This window comes from Vitis vinifera, chromosome 9 (assembly GCF_030704535.1).
Source record: "Vitis vinifera cultivar Pinot Noir 40024 chromosome 9, ASM3070453v1".
In the NCBI taxonomy this organism is placed as follows: Eukaryota; Viridiplantae; Streptophyta; class Magnoliopsida; order Vitales; family Vitaceae; genus Vitis; species Vitis vinifera.
The window spans coordinates 2,932,192-2,957,561 of NC_081813.1; the positions used below are offsets into that span (position 1 = coordinate 2,932,192).

A 25,370-nucleotide genomic window follows, 5' to 3' on the forward strand; every position below is an offset into this window, starting at 1 on the left:
ATTTGATAATTATTTTGACCCATGTTTATGTTTTCAAATAACTCATTGGTAATTGATATCAAAATATAATGAATAACACCTATTTATGTTTATAAAAAAAATAATTTTTTTTAAAATATATTATAAATACTTGAAATAATTAAGGTCATTTATGTTTAAAATAAATTATTTTTTATATTTTTATCTTGAAAAATAATTTATTTTTAAAATAAATATTTTTTTGTTGTTTTATGTAATTTAAAAAAGAGTTATTTTTATAAAAAAATAATAAAGATGTTTTTCTCAGGAAAAAAAAAAAAGGAGGAACTTTTAATCAAATAACCATTAATTTTAAAAACAATGTTCCTCGTCCCTCCCTTCCCGGGTTTTTTCATACTTTCAACTGAAGCCCTAGAAAAACCCCTCTCTCCTGTCTCATGCAAATCTCAGATATGCGAGCTCTCAGAACATTCTACACCCAAAAACACCTTTTCAATCCAAAAAAACACATACCCATTTCTCTCTCTCCTCTCATCTCCTTCCAATCTCTCCAAAACCCTAAATTTTCCCGCCATTTCCGTTGCACCAACCACCGCCGCAGCGAAGAATCAACGAGCCTTGACGCCGATTCTCCGAGTATCGGGATCGGTTCAAGTTCACCTGATACAGAAACCAATTCAAGCAGACGTAGAACTTGGACCGTGTTCAATACGGAAGGCAGTCAGTACAGTGACCGACAAGAATCTGGGTCGAGAAGTGGAGCTGAAAGGAGCGAGGTTTCGGTAAATAAGGGTTTTGGGAGTGTGGAGAAGGCGAGATTCGGTGGTAGGTATGGGCTAGCTTCGAGCGATGGCGGTGTTGTGAGGGGTAGGAAGAAGGGGAAGAGCAAGGTTTGCTGGGTGTGTTCGGACTGTGGGTATTCGGATGGGCAGTGGTGGGGGGCGTGTAGGGAGTGCAACAAAGTGGGTACAATGAAGCAGTTTTCAGCAGGGGAAAGCGGCAATGGTGGCTCGAGGGTGAGCGGGTTCGAGGTGTCAGATAATGTGGTTCGATCGTGGTTACCCCAGCAGCCCACTGAGGTGCAACCTTTGAGATTGACGGATGTGAACCGGGGGATTAATCAGATGAATTGGAGGATTCCCTTGTGAGTTCTTCCTCTTTTGGTTTTTAATTTGGTGCCTTAAGTTTAGTTGCTGAGGAGACGGATAAAAAGAAAAGAGAAGAAAATAAGATTTTGAGTGTTAGGATTTTATTTATTTTGGTTTTGTTGATGTGGAAAGCTGACCCAGCTAATGCAGATGGCTGTATTAGATTTCGTCAAATGAATATATTTCATTTTCTGTGTTCTCAAGTAATGGAACCTGTAAGATTCAAAGATTTTTAGTCTCTTTTTGCAAAGAAACCAGATGAAGGATTAGGTTTAGTTGTTTTTAATATCTATGGGAATTCTTGTTTGTTTGGAAACTATCTATGGCTTGAGTAAAAATCAATTAGGAACAAAATTTGGGGGATGAAAATGGCATATAAACAACAGAGTAACCGAGGGAACTGCCTATCACTCACTGAATGATTGCAGCTAAGTTGTCTCCACAAAGAAATCAGTTTTACTGAAGTGTTTCATCATTGACAATCAAATTGTTGGTCATTTTTTCACATCATCTTTCCTCTGATGCTGTGCAGAAAGTTAATATTAGTTTGTTTGATATCAGGCATGGGCCCTTTGGATATGAAGTTGCTAGGGTTCTTGGTGGTGGTCTTGTACCAGGTTGGTCCTGTTTTTCTAGTTATACTATATGTGTTGATGTATGTCTGATTTTTCATATAAATTTTACTATTGAATGATTTTCATGTAGTTTGGACACTTTTGGGCTGTTTATGTGTGAAAACCATGCTGCATGCTGTATATAAATCATCCTATGCTTAAAAAAATATTTGGCTATAATGCCTCTGCCCAAGTATTAGAAATCCTACTCTGCTATTCTAGTATGCTGAATAGTTCAAAACTTATTTTAAATGTGGATCTTTCTGGGTTTGTAGGTTCTTTGGTTTTGGTTGGGGGTGATCCTGGTGCTGGCAAGAGTACACTGTTGTTACAGGTAAAATATAGATTTTATATTTTTATTCAATTGTAATCCTCTCCTCTGTATTAATTCTCTGTTGTTACCAAATCTTAATTTGAACTGGAAGATTGCTGCAATAATAGCTGAAGGGCATGATATTGGTGGATCAAGTCCAGTTGTGTATGTATCTGGTGAAGAGGTTAGCGTTTCTTGTGCCAGATACTTGTTCATAAAGCTATGCTTTCTTCATATCCTCGTTGACCTGCCATCTAATTTTTGTTTGTCATCTTATTTTATGTCATTGTTTGTTTCTTATGCTCTATTTGAATCTCTGAAACTAGTAGGGAGAAAAAAAAATGGAAGGAATCTCAAATTCTCTTGTTTAGTTTGCCATGAAAATTACACAGGAAAATAAATTATAATGAATATTATTTGAAGACATATATTTTCAAATTCTTCATACTTCCAATAAAGAAACAAATTTGGGGAGATATGAGGGAAAAAATTTGCTGAACTTGAATTTATTTTTTCATCTTCCTTCATATTTTCTGTCTCCTTTTTCCTCCTTATTTTCTTTTCCTCATCCTCTCCTTAACTTTTCACGATCCTAATGAAGCTTTGTAGTAAGGGCCATTGAGCAGCACATGACAATGAAAAGTTTTCATTCTTTAATGGCATTTGAAACTTTTCTATGATTTTGTTCCTTTATTATTTCAATTGTGAATGTTTTCAATAATACTTACTAAGTGATTTTAGGACATGAAGAATGTTGAGGGGTTTGGAGTTTTTCATGATGCCTTTATTTTATGAAATTACTTCAATGTGTTTTTTTCCTGATTAACAATTTGGAGGTTTTGGCGACAACTCCATTTTATACAAGGAGTATGGCTATAGATATTTTGAAATATAAATTAGTTTTATTTTTCATTTTTAGTAATTTGTCATGTAAACAACCATAAATCTTTAACTTAACATGCAATCAAATCACCTTGTCATCTTCTCCATGGCAGAGTGTCGAACAAATTGGAAATAGAGCTGACCGCATGAGGATTGACACAGAAGAGCTTTTCTTATATTCAAGTACTGATATTGAGGTACATGGTTGTGGAAATATGCTAATTTTTCTCTCCTTTTTTCTTTTTGGTTTATATTTGTGATATTGCTTATGGAGCCTAATATGATTGATGTTTTTTCTTTCTTTTAGGACATATTGGGACAAGTTCATCTTCTTTCCCCCAGGGCTCTAGTTGTTGATTCCATTCAAACTGTATATTTGAAAGGAGTCATCGGAAGTGCAGGAGGTCTCTCTCAGGTCAAGTTTTATAAACTCTTTACCACTTATTTAAAGTGGGAAATCAGATTAGCTCAGGATGCTTGACATAGGCTGCTTGTTTTGCTCCTTTTGGGATGATAGAGTGCTAAAGCTTTCTTATTCTTAAAATGACATTTATTTGCTTTATGAATGTTTCTAGGTCCTCTTGCTTTTAATTTAATTCTGTGTGGGATTCATTTTATTGTGCCTTCCCTGTTTTATGTTGTTATGTATCCAAAAGGTTTGCTTTGTAAGAAGGCACGTTTTTTGTTTCCATTCTCTTTTGCTTTTTTCTTTTTAAAGATACTCTTTTCTAGTTTGAGGACCTGAACTCTAGTTCCACAGTGAAATCAGAAAGTATCAAATGTCTGTAGAGATGATACTATATGGTACTTTCAGGACTATAGTGTGTGCTAACATTGCCTTGATTTTTGACAGGTGAAAGAATGCACATCAGCCTTGCTGCGTTTTGCTAAGAAGACTAACATCCCTGTGTTTTTGGTTAGTATATGATACCTGGGGCCTGGTCAACATCCTATTTCCTTTTTTCAACTGTTTTGAACTCATAACTCAGATTGGAATATGGTTGAGCATGCATTATCCTGCTAGACTACCTTCTAGCCCTTTTCTGGTTGTTAACATTTCATTGCTCCAGATGGCTGGAGTTTAGAGGGAGATGTTGTTTTCATAAGGGTTTGAATGCTTAATTTGTTTCATTGATCCTAGAAAATAGAGGGGCAGTAAATATTATGTAGCTGTGCTCTTTAAGTTTTTTGGGAAGTTTGTATAAAATCATGGTGAAAGTTTTAGCTTGTATTTGTAGGCTGAGGTTTATTGTGAGGAAGCCTGAAATTTAGATTTTCCAACAATGCATTTGTAGGAGGGAGACAAATTTGGATATGATACTTAGAACAAAGGAGGTTTGAATTCAAAAGGATTGACCTTTAGATGCCTTTTCTAAATTGGATGTGGAAGTGTGGGCCATGTAATTGCACGTTTCTACTCTTGCTGTTGAAAAGAATTGATTTCAGGGTAGAGTGGATGAAATAGTTTTATTTTTCAGCATTTTTTTTTTCATGTCAATAAATGGAAAGCCTTTGCTTTTTCTCCAATTTTTAGAACTTCTCTTTGCTTTTTCTTCTTTTTAACAATATTGATTAATAGTGACTTAAATGCTACTAGACAAGTCCTTCTGATTATTTTCTGAATATTGTTATTTTTTATTTTGTTGTTGCTCCTCTCTCTATCTCTCTCTCTTGGTCTGAATGTAGCTACCCTTGCTCTTGTTTTTGTGTATTTCAGATTGGACATGTGACAAAATCTGGGGACATAGCTGGGCCTCGTGTCTTGGAGCACATTGTTGATGTTGTTTTATATATGGAAGTTGGTATTTTGTTGTATTATCTTTTCTTGGATAGTTGCTAAATCTGGTACTTGGTTAAATTATAGGCTACCTTTCTTTGTTACCATTTAAAGTCTTGTTTGGTAATTGATTTGAAAACTATTTTTAAGAATAGTTTTTGAATGCAGTTCTTTGATGTTTTGTAGAATAAATGTTTGTTTGGGAACTTGAAGTGTTTTTAACTTGTATTCTATATTTATAAATATATTTGAAAAATAACTTTTATATGTGGTATTTTATTTTTAATCATTATTCATATTTGTGTAATTTTTTTTTTAAAACAACCTTCATAAAACAAGTGAAAACAATTAAAAGACGTTTTCTGTGAACAACCTGTTTTCTGTTTTAAGAACAAAAAACTATTTTCCGTTTTAAGAATAGAAAATTATTTTCCATTTTCTGGTCTCTAAATGTGTTTTCCTGTTTTTTCTTTTGAAGAAGAAAAAACAGCTTTTGAAAACAGTTACCAAACATACCCTAAGTTTTTGTCTACTCCCTGTAGATTTTTATCCTAGATGCTTTCAAGTTAATACATCAGTTGGAGATATCATGATCATGAGATCCTGTGGCTTGGGATGCATCTAGGATTTGGTTTGTATTTGAAAGCTGAGATCCTGCTGTCTATGCTCTGCATGCAGTTGATCATCTTTGTCATAATACTGAATATTTCTGAAATCACTCTCGTGGAAGAACTTGGGACTTACTGAAAACATTGACAAGAGCAATAATAATAACTGGAACCATAATAACCACAATGAGGGGAAAAAAACAAGAAAGATGATGTTTCCGTTCTTTTAATCTTAGACCATCTTTTGAAGTTTATTTAATTTTCTTGATGCGCTTTATTTACCATATCACATTTTATATGCCTGATTTAGTGGGTAGTTTGATTGGTTTAATTCGAAATTCCTAAGCTTATTTCTATGTACCTCATATTTTATATTGCCCCACAGGGGGAGAAGCACTCATCTCATCGATTGCTTCGGTCTGTGAAGAATCGGTTTGGGTCCACTGATGAGGTATTAATTATATTAGTGCCATATATTTTATTAATCTTTAGCATTCAGCCATGTTCATGTGTGCTCTTATGGGCTCTTTGCATACCTCTTGTGTATGTGGACTGCACCCCATCTTTTGTTAGGGGCCTTTAGTATAAATTCCTATGCCTAAAAAAAAAGGAAAAAAAAATTTTCTTCCAAGTTAACTGTTTTTTCTTCCAAGTTTTGTGATTACTGAACCTTTAATTTCAGAATTTGGTATTGCTAATGTCTCCAGCATTCTGGGAAACAATTTTCCATCTTTGTTAATTTTGTTTTATCTTGTCAACCTAGTTAAACCCTATGGGAATGGGAATTTGAATTTCTTTGTTGAAAAGGAGTTTATGGTAATTCTTTCCCCTGAAAAATTTTCATCTCTCTTCTTATTTAAAGCTTATAATTAGCTCAAATATGCTCCATGCCAAGTACTTGTGCTAGTTTTGCTGTTAGTTATTAAACAACAAGGCAAATAAAAATTATAAGCAAAGAATATTTGGGTTCTCCACTTTCAATGTTATCTGCTACCTTTTTAACCCAAATGTGTTTTAGAACATAGAAAATGGAGCAAGCAGGTCCTTTTCTTTTTTCCTTCTTTCTTTCCTTTTCGTTTTTGGGTCATTCATGGGAAAAATTATACAACCGTCCTTGTATTTTGTTGGATTTGATATGGGAAGTGTATCCAAAACCAAAAATGTAGGATATACATAATTGGACTCTATTATTTTTCTTAACCCATGATGAATATGACAATCAGGAATATATATACTCTATTGTTTTTATTGATGATAGATTACTTCTTTCTGTCAGCTTGGAGTGTTTGAAATGACACAATTGGGACTGCAAGTTGTTTCAAACCCCAGTGAGCTGTTCTTAAGTGAGCAGAACTCAGATTCAGAGATTTTAACTGGACTTGCGGTTGCTGTAATTATGGATGGATCTCGATCTTTTCTTCTGGAAATTCAGGTGGTACTTCTATTTTTTTTTTCCCATAATACAAATGGTCATTGCCAACTGAATGAGTCGAATGAAATTGTTTTCTAATCCATATAGGAATGGTATTATGTTGAAGATAACCTGCGCTTTGCAATCAGATTAATGATCTATTTTTAATTGTTTTGGAAAGTTCTGGTTTTCTTTGCTTGTCTGCAGACTAGTGATGCCAGAGTTAGATATATAATTTCCTTTCTAGCAAATATGGCATAAAAATTTGGTGCATCATGATGCTTTCGAAGTACCCTGAGTTCCACCACTAATATAAAAAACTCATTAACAGGCATCAAATTGCTAGTTAAGCTCTCATTGATTTAGAGCTTTTGAGTTTGACAAATTGATGCATTTCTTTTCTTCAGGATTTGTTTGTGCAGAGAGAACAACATAATCATATTTAGAGGCCTTTTGGGCTTCAATATTTCTTCTGAACTGTTTGTAAGGGAAGAGCTTTTCATATTTATATATATGTGTGTGTGTGTAATCTTATTTGCCTATCAAAAGGATTGTCAAGCATTGGTTCTCATCAGTCCATTTTTCTCCAACAAATCTTGTTTGAATGACTTCCATAATCTCTATGTAGGCATTATGTCTATCTGGATCAACAGTTGCAAGGCAAGTTAATGGGGTTCCAGCGAGCAGAGCTGACATGATTATTGCGGTGAGTAATTGTTTAAATATTTTACAATACCTTTTGCATTCATGCTAGGTGGTCCTTTTACTTCTCTCTTTTCAGTCTAAATTCAACAAATTTCTGTAGATATCAGGGAATAATATAACCATGCTGTTACATTCTTTGCTATATTTGTTTCCTACTATTACTGTAGTAATCAATTCGTCATTGTTAATTAACCTGATAGTCTTTGTTCCACTTTGTCAGTGCATGGGTTTTGCTTAATGCACATAACTACAACAACTTAAAGATAACCTTGTGACTGATTTAGCACATGAGAATATTAATCCAGCATTCTTTTAGATTATAAATCTAAATAAGGTTAGCTGATCATATGTAGCTTGGCCTTTTGGATATATAGAAGCATAAAGTGGGCCAGGAAAGCACTTATGTCTAGCAGGTGCAAATTTTGGGTGCATGTGGAAGTATCCAAAGCTTCAAACATTCACTTGCACACTTATTTAAGTGTGAAATTAAATATGTAGCATAATAGAAATGACATTGTCCATATAGAGGGATGGATACATTTTTGTATTTAGAATAAATATATGATATATCTTTTTTCTCATGCATTTGAAAATCAGAAGAAAAGCTGCTGTTTATTTTCTAGAATTTCCAAAGGTACCTTCACAAGCGGAATGTTCTTATCACTTTTCCATAGATCTACAATTTCTCATATGCATGTTGAATTTTCCTTAAGCTGGCTTGAGTTCATATCATGAGGTCAGGTGATGTCATTGTCACAAGAGAACCACAAGTTTTATAAGCTTCACTTGAGAAACGTGTAATCACAATTTTGGAGCTTTGATTATCAGTAGAATAGGAGATTTCTTCACCCAAGGTGGGAAATATAGTTTGAATGATTGCAAGGAGCCTAGTGGTGATGGCCATAATGGCCTTACCTCTCTCAAATGGCTCGAAAGAGCCACCACTGTGATTCAAGTTGTAATGATATAACTTGTCCTCCTGAATGGCTTGAAGGTGTGCAGATAGCCTAATGGGTGCCAAGTAATGGCTGAAAGGTCTATGAGTGAGACAAACTAAAAGCCCATTGTTTCATAATATGAGTCCATAATGGTTATTCTAGTGTGAACTTAAATGGCCTAAAAACCACAAACAAACCAAAATAAGCAACTATCAAAGACTACATGAAGTAAACTCATTAATGGAACACCAGTTCTCTTTCTCTAGACAGGACAAGTGTCTGGAGAACTATTCTCTTTAAAAAAAGGGGCTTATGTTCAAATGTTCACCCTCCAACACAGAGATGGAAAAAACAGAGAAAATGAAGCAGCTGCGCAATGAGTAGCTTTCCAGCAATTTGTTTCAATGAAAAGGCCATTTTTCAATATTGGACTTAATATTCAGATTATTATCTTTTTTGTCTTTTCCTCAGATTTCCTAGCAGCCAAATAGAGGTTAACCCCATCTTCACTTAATTATTTCAGTTTTTGTTTTGGTTTTTCCATCATGTATCTTCTTTTTTGTTGAAATCTTTGAGGTGACATTGTGTTTCGCAGCTGCTGATACTTTTGTATTCCTTAAAGATGATGTAAGAACTGACCCTTTAATCTCTTTATCTGTTAGGTTCTCATGAAGCAAGCTGGTCTAAAGCTCCAAGACAATGTAAATTAACATTTCCTCATTATTTAGCCTTTAGTAAGAATGATCAGTAATGACCATAAATATATTTTTAACTCCACCTCTTACTGACCTTTCATGTATGTTATACCATTGATTCAACTGACTATCAAGATGGTTACTATAATTATTTTAATCGCCTGCTCATATCATTGGTTACACTCCTCAATTTAAAGTGGTTTCCTTGTACCGTTTCTTACCACAGGGCATCTTTTTAAATGTCGTAAGTGGCGTGACACTGGCAGAGACCGCTGGGGATCTTGCTGTAGCAGCTGCAATTTGCAGCAGGCATGTGCTCTATCATTTAATTTCACATCATCTACTGTTATCAATTGGTTATAACTTTTATCTACATGCTAAATATAGGCTAATGTTATGTTTGTTCTCAATGTCTTTTCCCTTCCATAGTTTTGGAGTTCGATAAATATTACATGGGGTGTAACAAAATTGTCTGGGCTAGTTACAGAAAATTGTATTTTCTTATTGAACTTAATAATCTGCTCCAGTTTCTTTTCTTTCATCTCTTCCTTCTTTTATCCCCTCCAATGTCAAATTCACTATTCTTTGTCGTTATAAATCAATGAACTGAACTTTGTTTTCTTCAGCTTCTTGGAGTTTCCTATTCCCAATGGCATTGCATTCATTGGAGAAATCGGCCTTGGTGGTGAGCTTCGCACGGTATGCATATTTTCTCTCATTACTGAACTGATTTTAAGAAGTGAACTAGTTTTGCAGTACCTTTGCCTCGATTCCCTTACTGGCTTTTGGAAGCTTGTGCACTGTTTAGAGAATCAGATAGTAAATAAATCTTTTGAAAGGGTGACTTTCATCTCAGTCCATGAAATCCTCACAAGCAAAGCTTATGAATTTGGTCTCCTGAAGCTCCTCTCTTAAGCATAACTTGCATCATCTACACATGTATTTGCATGTACCTACAATGAGGCCGAGCCGGCCCTTTGCCTAGCCAGTCTCACCGACCAAATTCACTACATGCCAAGTAAGCCTGATTGCCCCAAAACTTGAAGGAGGCTGAGCAAAATTGAACCTAAACCTTTATTATGATTGACCCAATTAGAGCTCCTTCAAACACAGCTTGTTTACAGCCTTCAATGGTATTCAACACCGTTCCTTCCAAAACCGACATGGGGAATTGTATGCTTTATCTGCATCATCCTCTGTGTTTTGCTCATCTTCCCAGTTCTTAATGCTGCTTAATGCAGAAAATCTTTCGCCTTCAATGTAATATATTTTTTAAGAAAGAGGCTGTTGCCGATCATTTTCATCTTCTGCAGGTACCCAGAATGGAGAAAAGGGTGAACACAGTAGCGAAACTGGGATACAAAAAATGCATAGTCCCAAAAGCAGCTGAAAAATCTCTACCAACTCTTGAGGATATGAACATTGAGATTGTGGGCTGCAGGAATATGAAAGAGGTTATCAACACAGTTTTTGTCTGAGGCGTAAAAGAAAAGCTGAATATCATTTTGACCTTTTTTGGTTACCTTTCTATCATATTTATATAATTTTATTTTTGGTATGATCAAAGGTGTAAAAATGTTAATTTTCTACTTTTAATTTAATTGCCTCTTGCCCCGACAATGATTAATTATTTTGATTCCTCTTTTTATCATTTTCTTTTTTTATTTAGGTTATGTTCCGTACTCGGAAATTCTAGTCAAGAGAAAAAAAATAGAGAAAAAGAAAAAAAGAAAGAAAAAATAAAAAAATAAAAATTAAATTGAAAATTAATAAATTATTTTATATATTATTTTACTTATTTTAAATTTTTAATGTAAAGATTAAATAATGTGAAATCAAATATGAAAAAATTATTTATTTTAATATTTTTTTTCTTTTATTAGTATTTCTAGGGAATCTAACATAACCTCAGGTAAAATAGAAAGCTCGAGTAACTTTTAAATTAAAAAAAAAAATATTAGGAGCATTTTTTTCTTTAATTCAATTTAATTTTTTTAGATAAATTATATATATATTTGTGAAGGTTAGGAGCATTTTTTAATACTTAGAAAATGTATTTAAAATTTTAAAATAAATAAAGGTGGAATATTCTTCAAGGGAAAAAAATAAGCACTTTTTAGGAATATTATTTGAAAATGAAGTTTTTAGGGCTTATTTGTTAATTATTCTAGAAATAGGGGGCGATTTTTCTATTTTTGAAAAAAAATAATAATAAGAGAAATATGAAGAATAATTAAAAATAAAATATTATATGTAAAATTTATTTTTAAATATTTTGTGATTTTGTTTTTTTATAAATATTTTATTTTAAAACATTTTCCAATTCCCCCTTTCTTTAGTTCTCCGACGCTCATCTCCGATTCTCCGATCGAGTGACTGGGGTCCACTCTTCAAAGATCTGACGTGGTAAATCAAGTGAAAAGTTTGGGGTCCACTTTTTTAGATTCCGACGTGGCAAAATCACAGTGAAAGCCGGAAGTTTATGAAGGCATTTTCACTGGAGAAGATCCCAGACAGAGGAGGCAGAACATTTTACCTTCTTCAATACCAAAACTTTCTAGGGTTTCGCTGCGACTGACTCAACCATGTACAGAACCGCAGCTTCACGACTCAGGGCTCTCAAGGTTAGTGGCAACTTTGTTCATCAGAAACCCTGATCACCTCGTGTTTCTGTTTGCCTGCTGAGAAAATAAAGAGAACAAAATGAAAACCTTTGGATGTTATGAGAAATGAAAAGATCAATGCAGTTGATGTGATTTTCTTTTCTTACATTTTCTCAGAGATCAAACGGGACGGAGTTATTTGTTTATTTTTTTTACTGATTTGATCTTGTATGAACTTCTGTGCTTGATTTTCTGGTCGGATTGATGCATTTCTATTTAATCGTCGATCTTTTGATCTCTGTTTATTACCGTGAGCGTTGGGAAAGCAAATGGTTAAGTTTTGTGGACTTTATGTTTTGTTTTCTCTTGGATTCCGAGAAATGAAGAATGATGAGATGAGGCAAAGAGCTGTGTTGGGGTCAACTCTGTGGAGGTTTCAGGGTCGCGATTTTTAAAAATGGAATCAAAATTTTTAAAAAATGGCGTCTTCTATTTCTTTTTTGTTTTGTTTGCAAACCAATAGAGAGCCTTGAATCGGCAATCATTTTCTCCAAAATGTGAATTAGATGTGTTATTGGTAGTAGCTTTGTTGGATAATTTTCTGATGCCTACTTGGATGATTGATATATTGATTTATTTTTCCTTTTCCGGGGTGGGTCTGGATTCTAACCTGTTTGAAAACGAAATTGATAGGGAGCTCATGCTAACAACTTGGGTGTGTGTTTTTTTGTCATATTTTATAATTTGGATTACTTTGTAATGCTGGTAATGTTTCCTTGTATTAGTTATGATTCATTTAATTGTTCTCTTTCTGTGTTTTCATTCCTCTTGGAACAGCTCCCCAGCATGCAAACAGAGCATTAATTTATGTTTGGGAGTACCTCATACACCATTTTGAAGTCGAATATTGTTTTTGTTTCCCCGCCCCTCCCCACTCCACAGAGAAACAGAATGTTTTGTTTTCAATGATGTGTGGTCTGTTGAAAATATTTTTATTAATTACATTTGCATCCATGATTGTTCCATATATCATTTTATGTAGCGGTATAAACAGGAGTCATTAGTCGAACATTAATTTTTTTATTTATTGTTTGTACTCTCTGTGCTAAGTCTGAAAAATAGAGAATTGATACCTTCCATTCTGAAATTCCATGAATAGGGCCGTGGAGGAAATTGGAGAGCAGCCAGATTTGCAAGTTCAAGTGCAGTTACTGTGAGATCATCTTCTTCTCCGAGTTTGTTCAGCTGGCTAACAGGGGAAAAGTCTTCTTCTCTTTCTCCTTTGAATCTTCCACTTGCAGGTGTTTCCCTCCCACCTCCACTACCTGATTATGTTGAACCAAGCAAGACCAAGATAACAACTCTCTCTAATGGCGTCAAAATAGCATCAGAGACATCACCTGTATGTCTTCAATGTCACAACCCTTCTAAACTTTGTCATTCTTATTAAGTCATTTGGCATTTCTAACTTGTGCTATTATTATCCTTATCTCTACTATTATTCTTTGTCCCTTGTTTTAATCCAGTTATAGTTGGTTGGTTAATCAGAATCCTGCAGCCTCTATAGGGTTTTATGTTGATTGTGGGTCAATCTATGAGACACCACTGTCATTTGGGGCCACCCACTTGCTGGAACGGATGGCGTTTAAGAGCACTACCAACCGAAGTCATTTGCGTGTTGTGAGGGAAGTGGAGGCAATTGGAGGTAATGTGACAGCCTCGGCCTCTCGGGAACAGATGGGGTACACTTTTGATGCTCTAAAGACTTATGTCCCTGAAATGGTCGAATTGCTTGTTGACTGTGTGAGGAACCCTGTGTTCTTGGATTGGGAAGTCAATGAACAGGTAAATCTCTTGAATTCTCAAATTTACCATCTTTACATTAAAGTAAAAGATGTACTTTTATCCTTTTATAAGGAACCTGATGGTTATTTTTTCTTGATTTATTTATTTATTTTCCACTTAGGCCATTTTTTGATCTGTTTCTCTTTCATCTGCATTCTACTTTTATTTCTTATCTATTACGGGGAAAAAATCTTACTGTTTTTCTGACATGTTAAAGTTTCCCACTGTTGCCAATCGGCATTTGACCTATTGGACACTTGATTGAAACCTGTGCTTCACATTGTGAGGTTCACATATTTTACAGATATGGACTGTTTTTTTGGGTCCATTGCTCATAATATTTTTTGTTCCAGTTTCTTCTTTCCCACTTTGTGTCAGTATTCCAAATGTATATGGTAAACTATATGTTTGTACAGCTTCAAAAGGTGAAAGCAGAGCTTGGAGAACTTTCCAACAATCCTCAAGGATTACTTTTGGAGGCAATTCACTCTGCTGGTTATTCTGGTGCCCTGGCAAATCCTCTATTGGCTCCTGAATCTGCTATAAACAGATTGAATAGCACCATTTTGGAGGAATTTGTTGCGGTAAGACAAAGAAAAACTTATAAATACTGCATACAGAATTAATTTTTTTTGCTCAATCTTCTCAGTCTTTCATTTCATGTTTCTTTGTTTTTCATTTTCCTTTTGGTTTCCTCTTTTTGCGTGTGTTCTCTGAATTCCTTTTTCTGTCTTTATTTCAGGAGAATTACACTGCTCCTAGGATGGTCCTTGCGGCTTCTGGAGTTGAACATGAAGAGTTTTTGTCCATTGCAGAGCCACTTGTTTCTTATCTTCCCAGTGTGCCCCGTCCAGAAGAGCCAAAATCTGTTTATGTTGGAGGGGATTATCGTTGTCAGGCTGATTCAGGGGTGTGTATCTCTAATTGTTCACATCTAGTGGTTTCATGTCTGATTGATCTGTTGATTTTGTTTCTCATCTGTTTAATTCGTTTTGAGTACAGATCACCCATCTCGCTCTTGCATTTGAAGTGCCTGGTGGTTGGCATAATGAGAAAGAAGCTATCACTTTGACTGTTCTTCAGGTGCTGCATTTGATCTTTTCTTCTTAAAGAGATTCTGCTATCTCTCTCTCTCTCTCTCTCTCTCTCTCTATATATATATATATATATATATATATATATATATTCATATTCCCTCTTTTCATTCATCCACCATGTTTTCCTTTTTTGCATTAAGAAATGTGATAGTCCCGCAGATGCTTATGGGAGGAGGTGGCTCATTCTCTGCGGGGGGCCCTGGAAAAGGAATGCACTCACGACTATGTAAGTTTTACATATGGCTACTGGTTTTCTTGTAGCTTACCTTGATCATTTGGGTTATGGTTATTTATTATTGTTGGACTTTATAGCTGCTTGGATTCCTGTGTTGTTGCATTAATGTTGACTGAGTATATATTTCTAAATTTCTGCTAAGTTTAACTCGTTTGTTTAACCCATTTTGAACACAGATCTTCGTGTCTTGAATGAGTATCAACAGCTTCAATCTTTCTCTGCATTCAACAATATCTTCAACAATACTGGAATTTTTGGCATTTATGCTAGCACTGTAAGGCACCCCCTAAAGCCTTAAATTACCTTGATCAACATGGCTTACATTTTGTTGTTCTACTGTCCATTTAGGTTGTGTGTTGAATGGTGATTTGTTTGTGGTTGGCATATAGAGCAGCTGTAGTATCTCATAGTTGTAGTGAACCTGTGCTTCACCTATTTGATTTTTTTCCCCATTTAGGTTTTTATTTTCTTATCCCACTTAGGTTTATATTTCCCCCCTGTTACTTTTCTTATCCCGCTTAGGTTTATATTTCCCCCCTTTTTAATGTCCTCATTGCATATGATTCTTATTACTTTTCTTGTGTAAAGTTTTTTTGATAAACTCACAATATATGTATATAGGAACAAAAAACACCTCAGCAAAGTGCACTGGAAGTACATAACGGGTGCATTGTCCTCAAGTATTTCTACCATTTGTTCTTGTTAATGGTTTACGTGTTTCTCTCCTATGCATTTCAGAGTTGAACTACACATAAGCATTTAGTCCTGATAGATAATCACTTCTTACCTCCACCATTTCATGGGAAAATTTAATCAATCATCTTTATCTTCTGAAATTGCATATTTGCTTCCTTCTGTTCTGGAATTTTTGTGCTTCTTTAGAAATAATTTTAATATTTGATGGAGGTATGATGGACTTAATTTTGATTAGATTCATATATATTTTTTTTACTGTCACAACCGTCTAAGCTTGAGCTTACGCACCTTATGGAATTAGGGCTCCGATTTTGTGGCAAAAGCAGTTGATATTGCTGCAGGAGAACTACTTTCAATTGCTTCACCTGGACAAGGTTCATTGCTTATCTCTCTCATATGGTTTGGTTTTTTCTCGAGCTATATCCCTGCAGTAACTGCAGGTATTAATTCTATCATATGTTTTTTCTTTACCCTGCGCTGACAGTTGACCAGGTACAGCTTACTCGTGCCAAAGAGGCAACTAAATCTGCCGTTCTGATGAATCTGGAATCAAGAGTATGCTTCTCTCTCTCTCTTTCCCCACCACCCCAACCTGCACCCCCTTTGGGTTTGGTCTTTGCTGAGTTTTCTTTTGTTATGGCTTACACTTGTTTGTTGTAGATGATTGCATCGGAAGATATAGGGAGACAGATATTGACATATGGAGAGAGGTAATTCTTTCAAGATGCCATCTGAAACCAAAGTAAATTAATGGTAGTGCAAAGCAGAAACACCAGAAAGAAACACTCGATTCTAAACCAAAAAGCACCTTCATGGGATGAATCAAAGCCCTTATGTTTACAGCAGAAGTGTGTCATGTTATTTTCTCAGGAAGCCTTTGGAGCATTTCTTGAAGGCAGTAGATGAAATCACTTTGAAGGATATCACCACCATTGCCCAGAGGATCATTTCTTCACCTCTTACAATGGCATCATATGGCGACGGTAATCTCCCTCTTTCCACCAATGAACCCTTCTATGATTTCACCGGAATTGAATCTTGAGAAATCTCTCCCCTCTTTTGTTGCAGTTATCCATGTTCCCAGCTATGAATCAGTCAACCGCAAGTTCCACGCAAAGTGAGAAACGTCGAAGTTCGTCCGGTCTTAATCATCGGAGATATGCCTGCATAGAGCCCTCTCCACATTAACGATCTCATTCAATGGTTTTTTTCTGGGAATTTTCGTTCTCATGTGCAGGAGGTCACTCCAGGAATTATGGATAAAGAATTCATTTCCGTGATTCAGTCATGGGAAAATTTTGCTGACAATTTTTTTTTTTCCAATGAAAGTCAGAAATAAAACATACGAACTGGGATTGTGTCCTCCATCTGGTTAAATTATTTATACATAATTTAATGTTATGTTTGGCTTTCAGAAAACTTGAGGAAAAATACGAGGAAAAGAAAATAGAGAAGAAAAAAAAATTGAAATAATTTTAAAATGCATAAGAGTTTGTTTGGTTGTGATTTAAAAATAGTTTTTTGTTTTTAAAAATAAAAAATTATTTTAAAAAATTCTTAATACCGGATTCAAAAACAAAACAAAACAAATTTTATTAAACAAATAAATTCTAAATCAAACTCTATTGGTATGTAAAATTTATTAATTTTTTTTATTAGGTAAATAAATTTTAAATTAAGTAAGATTTAATATGTTGAATTTATTAACAAGTTTAATAATTTTTAAAAATAACTTAAAACTCAAATAGTGAAGTACTAGAAATTTATAGACAAAAATTGGTTTATGATTTTATTATTTCTCAAATCATTATTTTTCATTTTTTTTCACTTGGCAAATGCGCTTCAAATTAAACTTAAGTGTTGGATTTATTAACAAATCTAATCATTTTGAAAAGAAATTTAAAACTCAAATAGTGAACGAATTAATATCATAAAGTTGTGGACAAAAATTGGTTTAGAACAATTTCATTGTTTTTATTTTTTTACATAGAATCATTATTTGCTAAATTTTTTCACTAGGAAAATGAATTTCAAATAAAATAAGGTTTAATGTGTTGAATTCATTAACAAGTTTGGTAATTTTTTTAAAAAACTTAAAACTCAAATAATGATCTAATTAGTACTTGAAATTTATGGATAAAATTTGCTTTAAAATAATTTTATTGTTTCTTTTCTACTTACAATCATTTTTTTTTTATTACAAAAATAAGCTTCAAATTAAACAAGTCTTTAATGTGTTGAATTCAATAACAAGTTTAGTGTTTTTTAAAAATAATTTAAAACTCAAATAATAAACTCACTAATACAAAAAATTTATGGATAAAAATTAGTTCATAATGACTTTATTATTATTTTTATACATAATTATATTTTTATAAATTCTCTTGTTATAAAATCAAGTCGTATTGAATTTATTAATGGTTTTAACAAAAAACTACATCTAATCATTAAAAAATAATAATACTTATATATCATTAGTCATGATTTTATTGTTTCTCCAATATAGAACTATACTTTTTTTGAATTTGGATAAATAAATTATAAATTAAGATATAGTTAATAATTTAAATTCTTTAATAAATTTTTTAATTTTCAAAAAAAAATTTGAATTCAAAAAATTGATCTAATTAATTGTAGGTTAACTAAAAACATTTTACAATATTATTTTCATAATTTAATACCAAATGCATATATAAAATGAAAAAAGTTTACTCATTTACATGTTAAACTTTATTTATTATTCATTTTAAATAAAATATTATTAAAAATTATTATTTTAAATTATTAAGATGTTAATATCCTTATATTTCTAACCCATACTAAAATACTATTTTTTTAATAAAAAATTATAGTACATGATTTTATTATAATAATATTATTCATATTTTATTAAAAATTATTTATTTTTTTAATTTATTTGTAATTAAAAAACTATCTTCAACTTTAATAAAACTTGCATTAAATTAAATTTATATTATATAAATTGAATTTATAATGTTTGTACCAAACAAAAGAAATATTTTTAAAAATAATTTATTCAAAAAGGTTTTTTATTTTTTATTTTTAAAAATTATTTTCAAAACAACTTCCTAAACATCCTTATTTTTATAAAATATTTCAAAAAACTATTTTTTAAATTTAAAAACAATTTTGAAAAACAAATTTAAGAAAACATAGTTACACGGATCTTAAATTTTTAAGTAATTTTAATTATATTTGTTTTTTTTTTCCACAATGAAATGAAACATGAGAATTTTTTTTTAATGTATTAAATTAGAAATATTTATGAAATATTTATTTATTAGAAAAAAAAAATTAATGTTATATTTCAAAGGTCTCTGCTGTTTTGATTCATAAATGAGAAGTGGTAATCGTGGGAGAGCAAAAATCAACGTTAGCATATCATCTGGGTCAGGCCCACAAGGGAAGCATGAGTCCGAGAGTCTCTTCCAAACGACGTCGTTTTAGTTTTTTAAAAGCTCAACGTCCCTCACTCATCCCACGCCCAGGTCGCAGGCTACAACCTCCCTGACCATGCACCATCACCACCGCCGCCTTGCCACTGCACACGGCGGCCGCCTCTTCTCCACCCGCCTGTTCGCAACCAAACACAGAGGTCATGTCGTCTATGAAGCCCCCAAATTCCGGCTGCTCAACACTCGCCACTTCGGAACCAAGTACAGCGGCAGGGTCGTGAGAGAAACCTCGGACCGCCGTTCCGTTGCCGTCCGAGTCGAAGCCACCGGCATCCTCCCCACTGACGTCCGAGGCTACCCCCTCCCTCGACGCGACCTCATCTGCAAAGTCACCAAAATCCTCCACTCTTCCTCCGACCCTTTCCCCGACCTTTCGGAATACCTCCAAACCCTAAACCTAACCATAACCCCTTCTGAAGCCTCCGAAATCCTCAAATGCCTAAACCACCCCCACCTCTCCCTCGAATTCTTTCGATTTTGCTCCTCCAATATCCCTAAATTCCAGCACAACTCCTTCACCTACAATCGTCTCCTCGTCATCCTCTCCAAACCCTCAGCTCTCCGCGATTCCGAACGCCTTGATCTCATCCGTGCGATCCTTGACGACATGGAACGCTGCGGTGTGCGTGGCAGCATCTCCACCATCAATATCTTGATTGGGATTTTTGGTGGAGGCGCTGATGTTGAGAGGTGTTTTGATTTGGTGAAAAAGTGGGACTTGCAAATGAATTGTTACACCTATAAATGCCTTCTTCAGGCGCACTTGAGATCGAACAATTCGAACAAGGCTTTTGAAGTTTATGTCGAATTGCGGCGCCGCGGTTATAAATTGGATATTTTCGCCTATAATATGCTTTTGGATGCCCTCGCCAAGGATAACAAGGTCTGAATCGTTTCTCTTCTCATTTCTTTTTCAGTTTTATTAAGGTTTTGAATGGGTATGTGTATGATGTGCTTTTCAGTACTTGACCAACCAGTTTGGAGCTTGAGCGTTTGTCAAATTGGGTGTAATGTAGAAGTGGGTGTGTCAATAGAGATGTGTAATGCAGGAGTAATGGAATTTGGAATTAGAATAGATTTTAGCAGTTGGGTGAACTACTGGTAGCGGTTTTCTTGTTGAAAGTAGCAAACAATCCCAAACTTCGTTTTGTTTTGGTCTGTGAAATGGTGGTGTAAGATTGCAGTATGTTCCTGAAATTTGTGATGGACCAAGAGAAGTTTTCAAATAGTTTACATGGGATTACTTGTTATCTTTGCCCGGAAAGTTTGTGGGGAGTGGGTTTTTTTGGGGGCCTTGTTTAGTTAGTTCTTCAAGAGCTAAGGGTGTGTTTAGTATTGGAACTTAGATTTTTCTGTTTCAGAAAATAGAAAAAAATGGAAATGATGTACAGATCATGTCTGGATACATGTTGTCTGAATTGTTTTGAAACTATTTTGAGAATGGATTGTTTTAAGAAAGCATTGAAATATTTTTTGGGCATTTTAGAAAATGCCAACACTTTAATGATTGAAAAAACCAGCATACTTATTCTTTCCTTTTCGGAAATGAAAACATTTATGGACGGGTTCCATCTTTTGCAATCAAGGAGGCCCTAACTTTGTTGCAAATTGAAGAATTAGTTCTTGTATATAACAATTGTTGGGCTAAATTTTTTATGAATGATATTATGCTCTAGGGAAATAAGTTCGATGAAAGTCAGATTATTACATGGGACATATTTATAAAACAATAAGGTGAACTCAAATCAAATATAAATTAGAGTGTATTGACATGTGGTGGGAACCAGTATCCCTTAATTATTTTTGTGATGCTGAGAAAATGTCATATTTGTGCTAGGAGTTATACATGTCTCCCTCACAGAACTCATGCGCTAGTTCTGTTAGCACTTTTTAATACTTTCTTGTTTGCCTATATAAAAAAAAACATCTTCCTTGTGGAACTTAACAGCTAACTTGGAACTTGTTGCTTGTGTGTTTGCAAATTGCAGAATTGCTGGATTGTTTAACAGTGGCATTGGATAATGATAAGATTATTTCTGTAGAAGTAAGAATTAGAGAACTCACCTATACAAATTGATAAAGTTTTAAAAGGTTCTTTAAAGAGATAAAACTGAAGGCTCTAATTGAGTCATTCACACTCTATGAAGTGTTGTCTTAAAGAATTATGGTACTGTTAACAGCAGAGCAACAGTTCAAACAAAAAACACATTATAGGCCTAAGCGTGCCGCAAAAAGATAGTAAAACATAGAACATCAATGAACAAATGATGAATTTGTGTCTAAAAAGTAAAATGCATTTGAACTTTAAAATTGATTTATGGAATTGCCAGCTTGAGCTAGTTACTTTTTATTTTATTTTTTATTAACATCAGTTTCTTGGATCCTGATAATCTGATGTGCAGCATTTTGACAGGTTGACCAGGTCTACATGGTTTTTAAAGACATGAAAAGAAAACATTGTGAGCCTGATGAATATACATACACCATCATGATCAGAATGACTGGAAAGATTGGGAAAGCTGATGAATCGCTGACACTCTTTCAGGAAATGACAGAAAAGGGCTACACTCCTAATTTAATTGCTTATAACACAATGATCCAGGCACTTGCTAATAACCGGATGGTTGATAAGACAATTTTCCTCTTCTCTAAAATGGTGGAGAACAATTGTCGGCCCAATGGATTTACATTCAGTGTGATACTAAATGTTTTGGTTGCAGAAGGGCAACTTGGAAGACTAGATGAGGTTGTGGAAGTATCCAACAAATTCATGAATAAGTCAATATATGCCTATCTTGTGAGGACTTTGAGCAAATTGGGTCATGCAAGTGAGGCTCACCGGCTGTTTTGCAATATGTGGAGCTTCCATGATGAGGGAGATCGGGATGCTTACATGTCCATGTTGGAGAGTCTATGTGATGCAGGTAAAACAACAGAAGCCTTGGACTTGCTGAGTAAGATCCATGAGAAGAGGATAAGTACTGATACTGTCATGTATAACACAGTTTTGTCAGCTCTTGGCAAGTTGAAAAAAACATCAGATCTTCATGATCTATATGAAAAGATGAAACAGGATGGACCCTCACCAGACATATTTTCCTACAATATTCTGATCTCCAGCTTTGGAAGGGCTGGAAGAGTTGAAGAGGCTGTAAAAATTTTCGAAGAACTTGAGAATAGCAGTTGTAAACCTGATATTATCTCTTTTAATTCTTTGATTAATTGCCTTGGGAAAAATGGTGATATTGATGAAGCTCACATGAGGTTCAAGGAGATGCGAGAGGAGGGATTGAGTCCTGATGTTGTCACATATAGCACACTCATTGAGTGCTTTGGCAAGACAGATAAAGTTGAGATGGCTTGTAGGTTGTTTGATGAGATGCTTGCTGAAGGTTGTTCCCCTAACATTGTAACTTACAATATTTTACTCGATTGTCTTGAGAGGTCTGGGAGAACTGCTGAAGCAGTGGATCTATATGCAAAACTAAAACAACAGGGGTTAACTCCAGATTCTATCACTTATGCAGTTCTTGAACGTTTACAAAGTGGTTCACACCAGAAAGTAAGAGTTCGCAGGAAGAATCCAATCACAGGTTGGGTTGTTAGCCCTTTAAGGTGATGCCAGCAATCTTTTATACTGCTGGCAAAAGTTTGTATCCAATTTTTCGCTGTTGGGTTTGCTACCAATTGATCCAGACTCCAGAATCAATTTGGTAAATCACAATTAGAAAGGGCAAGTGTAGAAGACCTATATGCAATTATGCTTAAACGCCTACCTTCTCTGGCCATCTCCGAAGGGCAAGAAACAAATGCTGTATGATATGAACTGATTTTTTTCAGTCCTTTTTGTGGGCTGATGTCCAATGGGCTCATTATCCGTAGAAAGGTATACATCCTAAAGAAGTTTGGTTGTCTTCTTGTAGGGCAACTACCCTCACATAAGTTATAACTGGTTGGCATCATTCAGATACTTATCAATAGTATGTGGCATCTACACCTTGTGCTGTGCTGCATAATGGAAATACTGGGGAATTTTGCTTATTTGCTGCATGATGAAGAGGCTGGAGGATATGATTTATTGTTGCCTCTGTATTTTGGTTGGATTTCATGCTGATTAAGATCCGTTGCCTTAGTAGCTGCAGGATGCATTTGAGAACATAGGTGAATCAGCAGATTGTTGTTAAAGCGGAAGATTCTGTAAGTGCTGCCCCTTATCTATTTCAAGATGTGCCTATATTTTTGGTCTTCATTTACAACCCTAGGCCTTGCTTGATTTACATAAAGAATTGGAATTGATGTTGTGTTGTTGGAATAATTCTTCTGTTTGGGAAATTTTTTGAATTTGGGTTTTGAAAGGCTGATGGAGATGATTTCCATATTTTATATTAAGTTAAAATATGGGACATATATATATATTTTTAATTATGTTATGTTTGGTTGCCAGGAAAACCCAAGAAAAAAATATATCAAATTGTTATTTATACTAGTGGTCTCTTTCATATGACTCACTGAAAGCATTTGCAGCAAATGAAATCAAATACTAATGCATGATGAATGTGGTTAAAACAACCTTATCAAATAAATCAATCCACAAAACAATGGCCAAACACCACCCAAGAAAGGAAAAAGGAAAACATAGGATAAGAAAAAGGAACAGATACCGTGGCAACTATGTGTTAATTGCTGCAAACTGTGACAGAAGGAAATGATAGATATCTTTTTCTAGAAAGGATATTCAAAGGGACAAACAGAAGTGGAGAATCACATCAAACCCTTTTTGAAAAGTTTTATTTAGTTACAAATATTTACCCATTCATGAGTAACCTCACATTTTTCTTGAGGGGAAAAGAGCTCACCCTATAATGTTATAATTAGTCCAAGTTCTAAGTGATCAAGAGGCTGTTTTTTTTCTTAAAAATAAAAAATTATTTTTGAAGAGGTTGTTTTTGAAAACAAGATATTTTTTGAAAATATATATATATTTTAATTGTTCTAAGTTATTTGGTAAAATTATTTTAGAAAATAATTGTACAAGTATTAAGAATTAATAATTAAAAATAAAATTTATAAATATGAGTTATTTTTAAGAAATATTTGAAAATATAGAAAACAAATCGAAAACATTTTAAATTTTCAAATAGATTTTTTTATAATAAACAAAATAGAAGTATTCAATCAATGATTTTCATATACATTTCAAATATGCAATACTTTATTTAACATATCCCAAAATTAGGACGATGAATCAATTCTCAAATCATTTTTTCGCTTATTTACTACTCTTAATAATAGGAAGGTATATAACACTTTAGAGTCTCTCTACAATGACAATTTTTAGAGGTGCATTATATCCGATCATTGTTTTTAAAAACAATTTGATATTTTTTAGAATAAAAATTTGTTTAATATATCATGAATCTATTCGTGTGTTTTTAAATATTTATTGAAAGTAGTTTTTCTTTTATAATACTTTATTTTTCAATGATTTTCTATATTTTAACAATTATGTTTTAAAATGATTCTCATAAAATAAGTGAAAACAATTAAATATATTTTCATAATACACCATATTTTCATGATAATTATTTAAAAAACATGTTTTAGAATAATCGATATTCAAACATGTTTTCATATTCTTTTGTTCTCAATAAGAAAAAAAAATATATTTCTAAAAAGTGTTACCAAACATAATCTTAATTTCTTATTGATTGCATTAATACTTAAAGTTGAAGCAAAAATTAGTGATAAAGCGTTATTGGTTGGCATGTAATTTCAAATAGGCCAAAAAATTTTGTGATTATGATGGTAGTTGGTGGGCTTACTTGATGGAAAATCTTGGATTTACGAACTTATTTTCTAACCTCTAATATGTTAATTAAAACATGCATACACGCAAGCAAAAAATAAAAATAAAAAATAAGATTTTTAATATGGTTCGATTGTGCGAGATGATTGGACAGCTCGAACCCAATACCTTGAACAAAACGTAACAAAACTGATTCAAGTTTCACAATCCAATAATCTTATATAGGTGTCTTTTTTCATATTTGTCATGATTCATTCCTTACCAACTCTTGTAACATGATTAAGATTTGAGTGGATGCACTCATCCACTCTTTTACAGGCAACATGTGATTGTAGACAATTATCTAAATCACAAAATAAACGAGTTTGTGGTCCTTCATTTCCAAATGTTATGTTTGGTTGCCAGGAAAACCCAAGAGAAAAATTTATCAAATAACATATTTGTACTGGTGGTCTCTTTCATATGACTCACTGAAAGCATTTGCAGCAAATGAAATAAACTACTAAAGCATGATGAATGTGGTTATATCAAACAACCATATC

General features: G+C 33.8%; 3 protein-coding genes across 4 annotated transcripts; all 3 read left to right on the forward strand.

Annotated features, from left to right (window-relative positions):
- Positions 1-340: 340 nt before the first annotated feature.
- LOC100258398 (uncharacterized) lies at positions 341-10,685 on the forward strand. Its single transcript, XM_002277602.4, has 15 exons — positions 341-1,123; positions 1,689-1,744; positions 2,017-2,075; positions 2,167-2,238; positions 3,050-3,133; positions 3,244-3,351; positions 3,790-3,852; positions 4,654-4,734; positions 5,707-5,772; positions 6,598-6,753; positions 7,361-7,438; positions 9,038-9,076; positions 9,297-9,379; positions 9,697-9,769; positions 10,384-10,685. Exons 1-15 carry the CDS (start codon positions 417-419, stop codon positions 10,546-10,548), a joined length of 1,890 nt encoding a protein of 629 aa, XP_002277638.2. The 5' UTR covers positions 341-416; the 3' UTR covers positions 10,549-10,685.
- A 768-nt stretch (positions 10,686-11,453) lies between these two features.
- On the forward strand, positions 11,454-16,947 carry LOC100259973 (mitochondrial-processing peptidase subunit alpha). Of its 2 annotated transcripts, XM_002283390.4 has the most exons (13): positions 11,454-11,694; positions 12,833-13,075; positions 13,222-13,518; positions 13,935-14,102; positions 14,261-14,428; positions 14,521-14,601; positions 14,775-14,841; positions 15,027-15,124; positions 15,848-15,920; positions 16,031-16,101; positions 16,207-16,256; positions 16,417-16,529; positions 16,615-16,947. In XM_002283390.4, exons 1-13 carry the CDS (start codon positions 11,656-11,658, stop codon positions 16,665-16,667), a joined length of 1,521 nt encoding a protein of 506 aa, XP_002283426.1. In that variant the 5' UTR covers positions 11,454-11,655; the 3' UTR covers positions 16,668-16,947. The 2 variants fall into 2 exon arrangements, with proteins under 2 accessions (XP_002283426.1, XP_059595458.1); XM_059739475.1 differs by having other exon boundaries at positions 16,417-16,947.
- A 1,965-nt stretch (positions 16,948-18,912) lies between these two features.
- LOC104880226 (pentatricopeptide repeat-containing protein At1g51965, mitochondrial) lies at positions 18,913-23,676 on the forward strand. The gene is made up of 2 exons (XM_010656297.3): positions 18,913-19,905; positions 21,436-23,676. The coding sequence occupies exons 1-2, from the start codon at positions 19,081-19,083 to the stop codon at positions 22,639-22,641; spliced, it is 2,031 nt and encodes a 676-aa protein (XP_010654599.1). The 5' UTR covers positions 18,913-19,080; the 3' UTR covers positions 22,642-23,676.
- Positions 23,677-25,370: the final 1,694 nt, after the last annotated feature.

Bases quoted from the DNA above. Each gene is read 5' to 3' on its own strand.
- LOC100258398 (XM_002277602.4), top strand. From the start codon at position 417: ATGCAAATCTCAGATATGCGAGCTCTCAGAACATTCTACACCCAAAAA. The intron at 6,754-7,360 runs GTGGTACTTCTA...ATCTCTATGTAG, and splicing joins CTTTTCTTCTGGAAATTCAG to GCATTATGTCTATCTGGATC. The intron at 9,770-10,383 runs GTATGCATATTT...CATCTTCTGCAG, and splicing joins TTGGTGGTGAGCTTCGCACG to GTACCCAGAATGGAGAAAAG.
- LOC100259973 (XM_059739475.1), top strand. From the start codon at position 11,656: ATGTACAGAACCGCAGCTTCACGACTCAGGGCTCTCAAG. The intron at 13,076-13,221 runs GTATGTCTTCAA...TTGGTTAATCAG, and splicing joins TAGCATCAGAGACATCACCT to AATCCTGCAGCCTCTATAGG. The intron at 16,257-16,416 runs GTAATTCTTTCA...TTATTTTCTCAG, and splicing joins ATATTGACATATGGAGAGAG to GAAGCCTTTGGAGCATTTCT.
- LOC104880226 (XM_010656297.3), top strand. From the start codon at position 19,081: ATGCACCATCACCACCGCCGCCTTGCCACTGCACACGGCGGCCGCCTC. The intron at 19,906-21,435 runs GTCTGAATCGTT...GCATTTTGACAG, and splicing joins CCCTCGCCAAGGATAACAAG to GTTGACCAGGTCTACATGGT.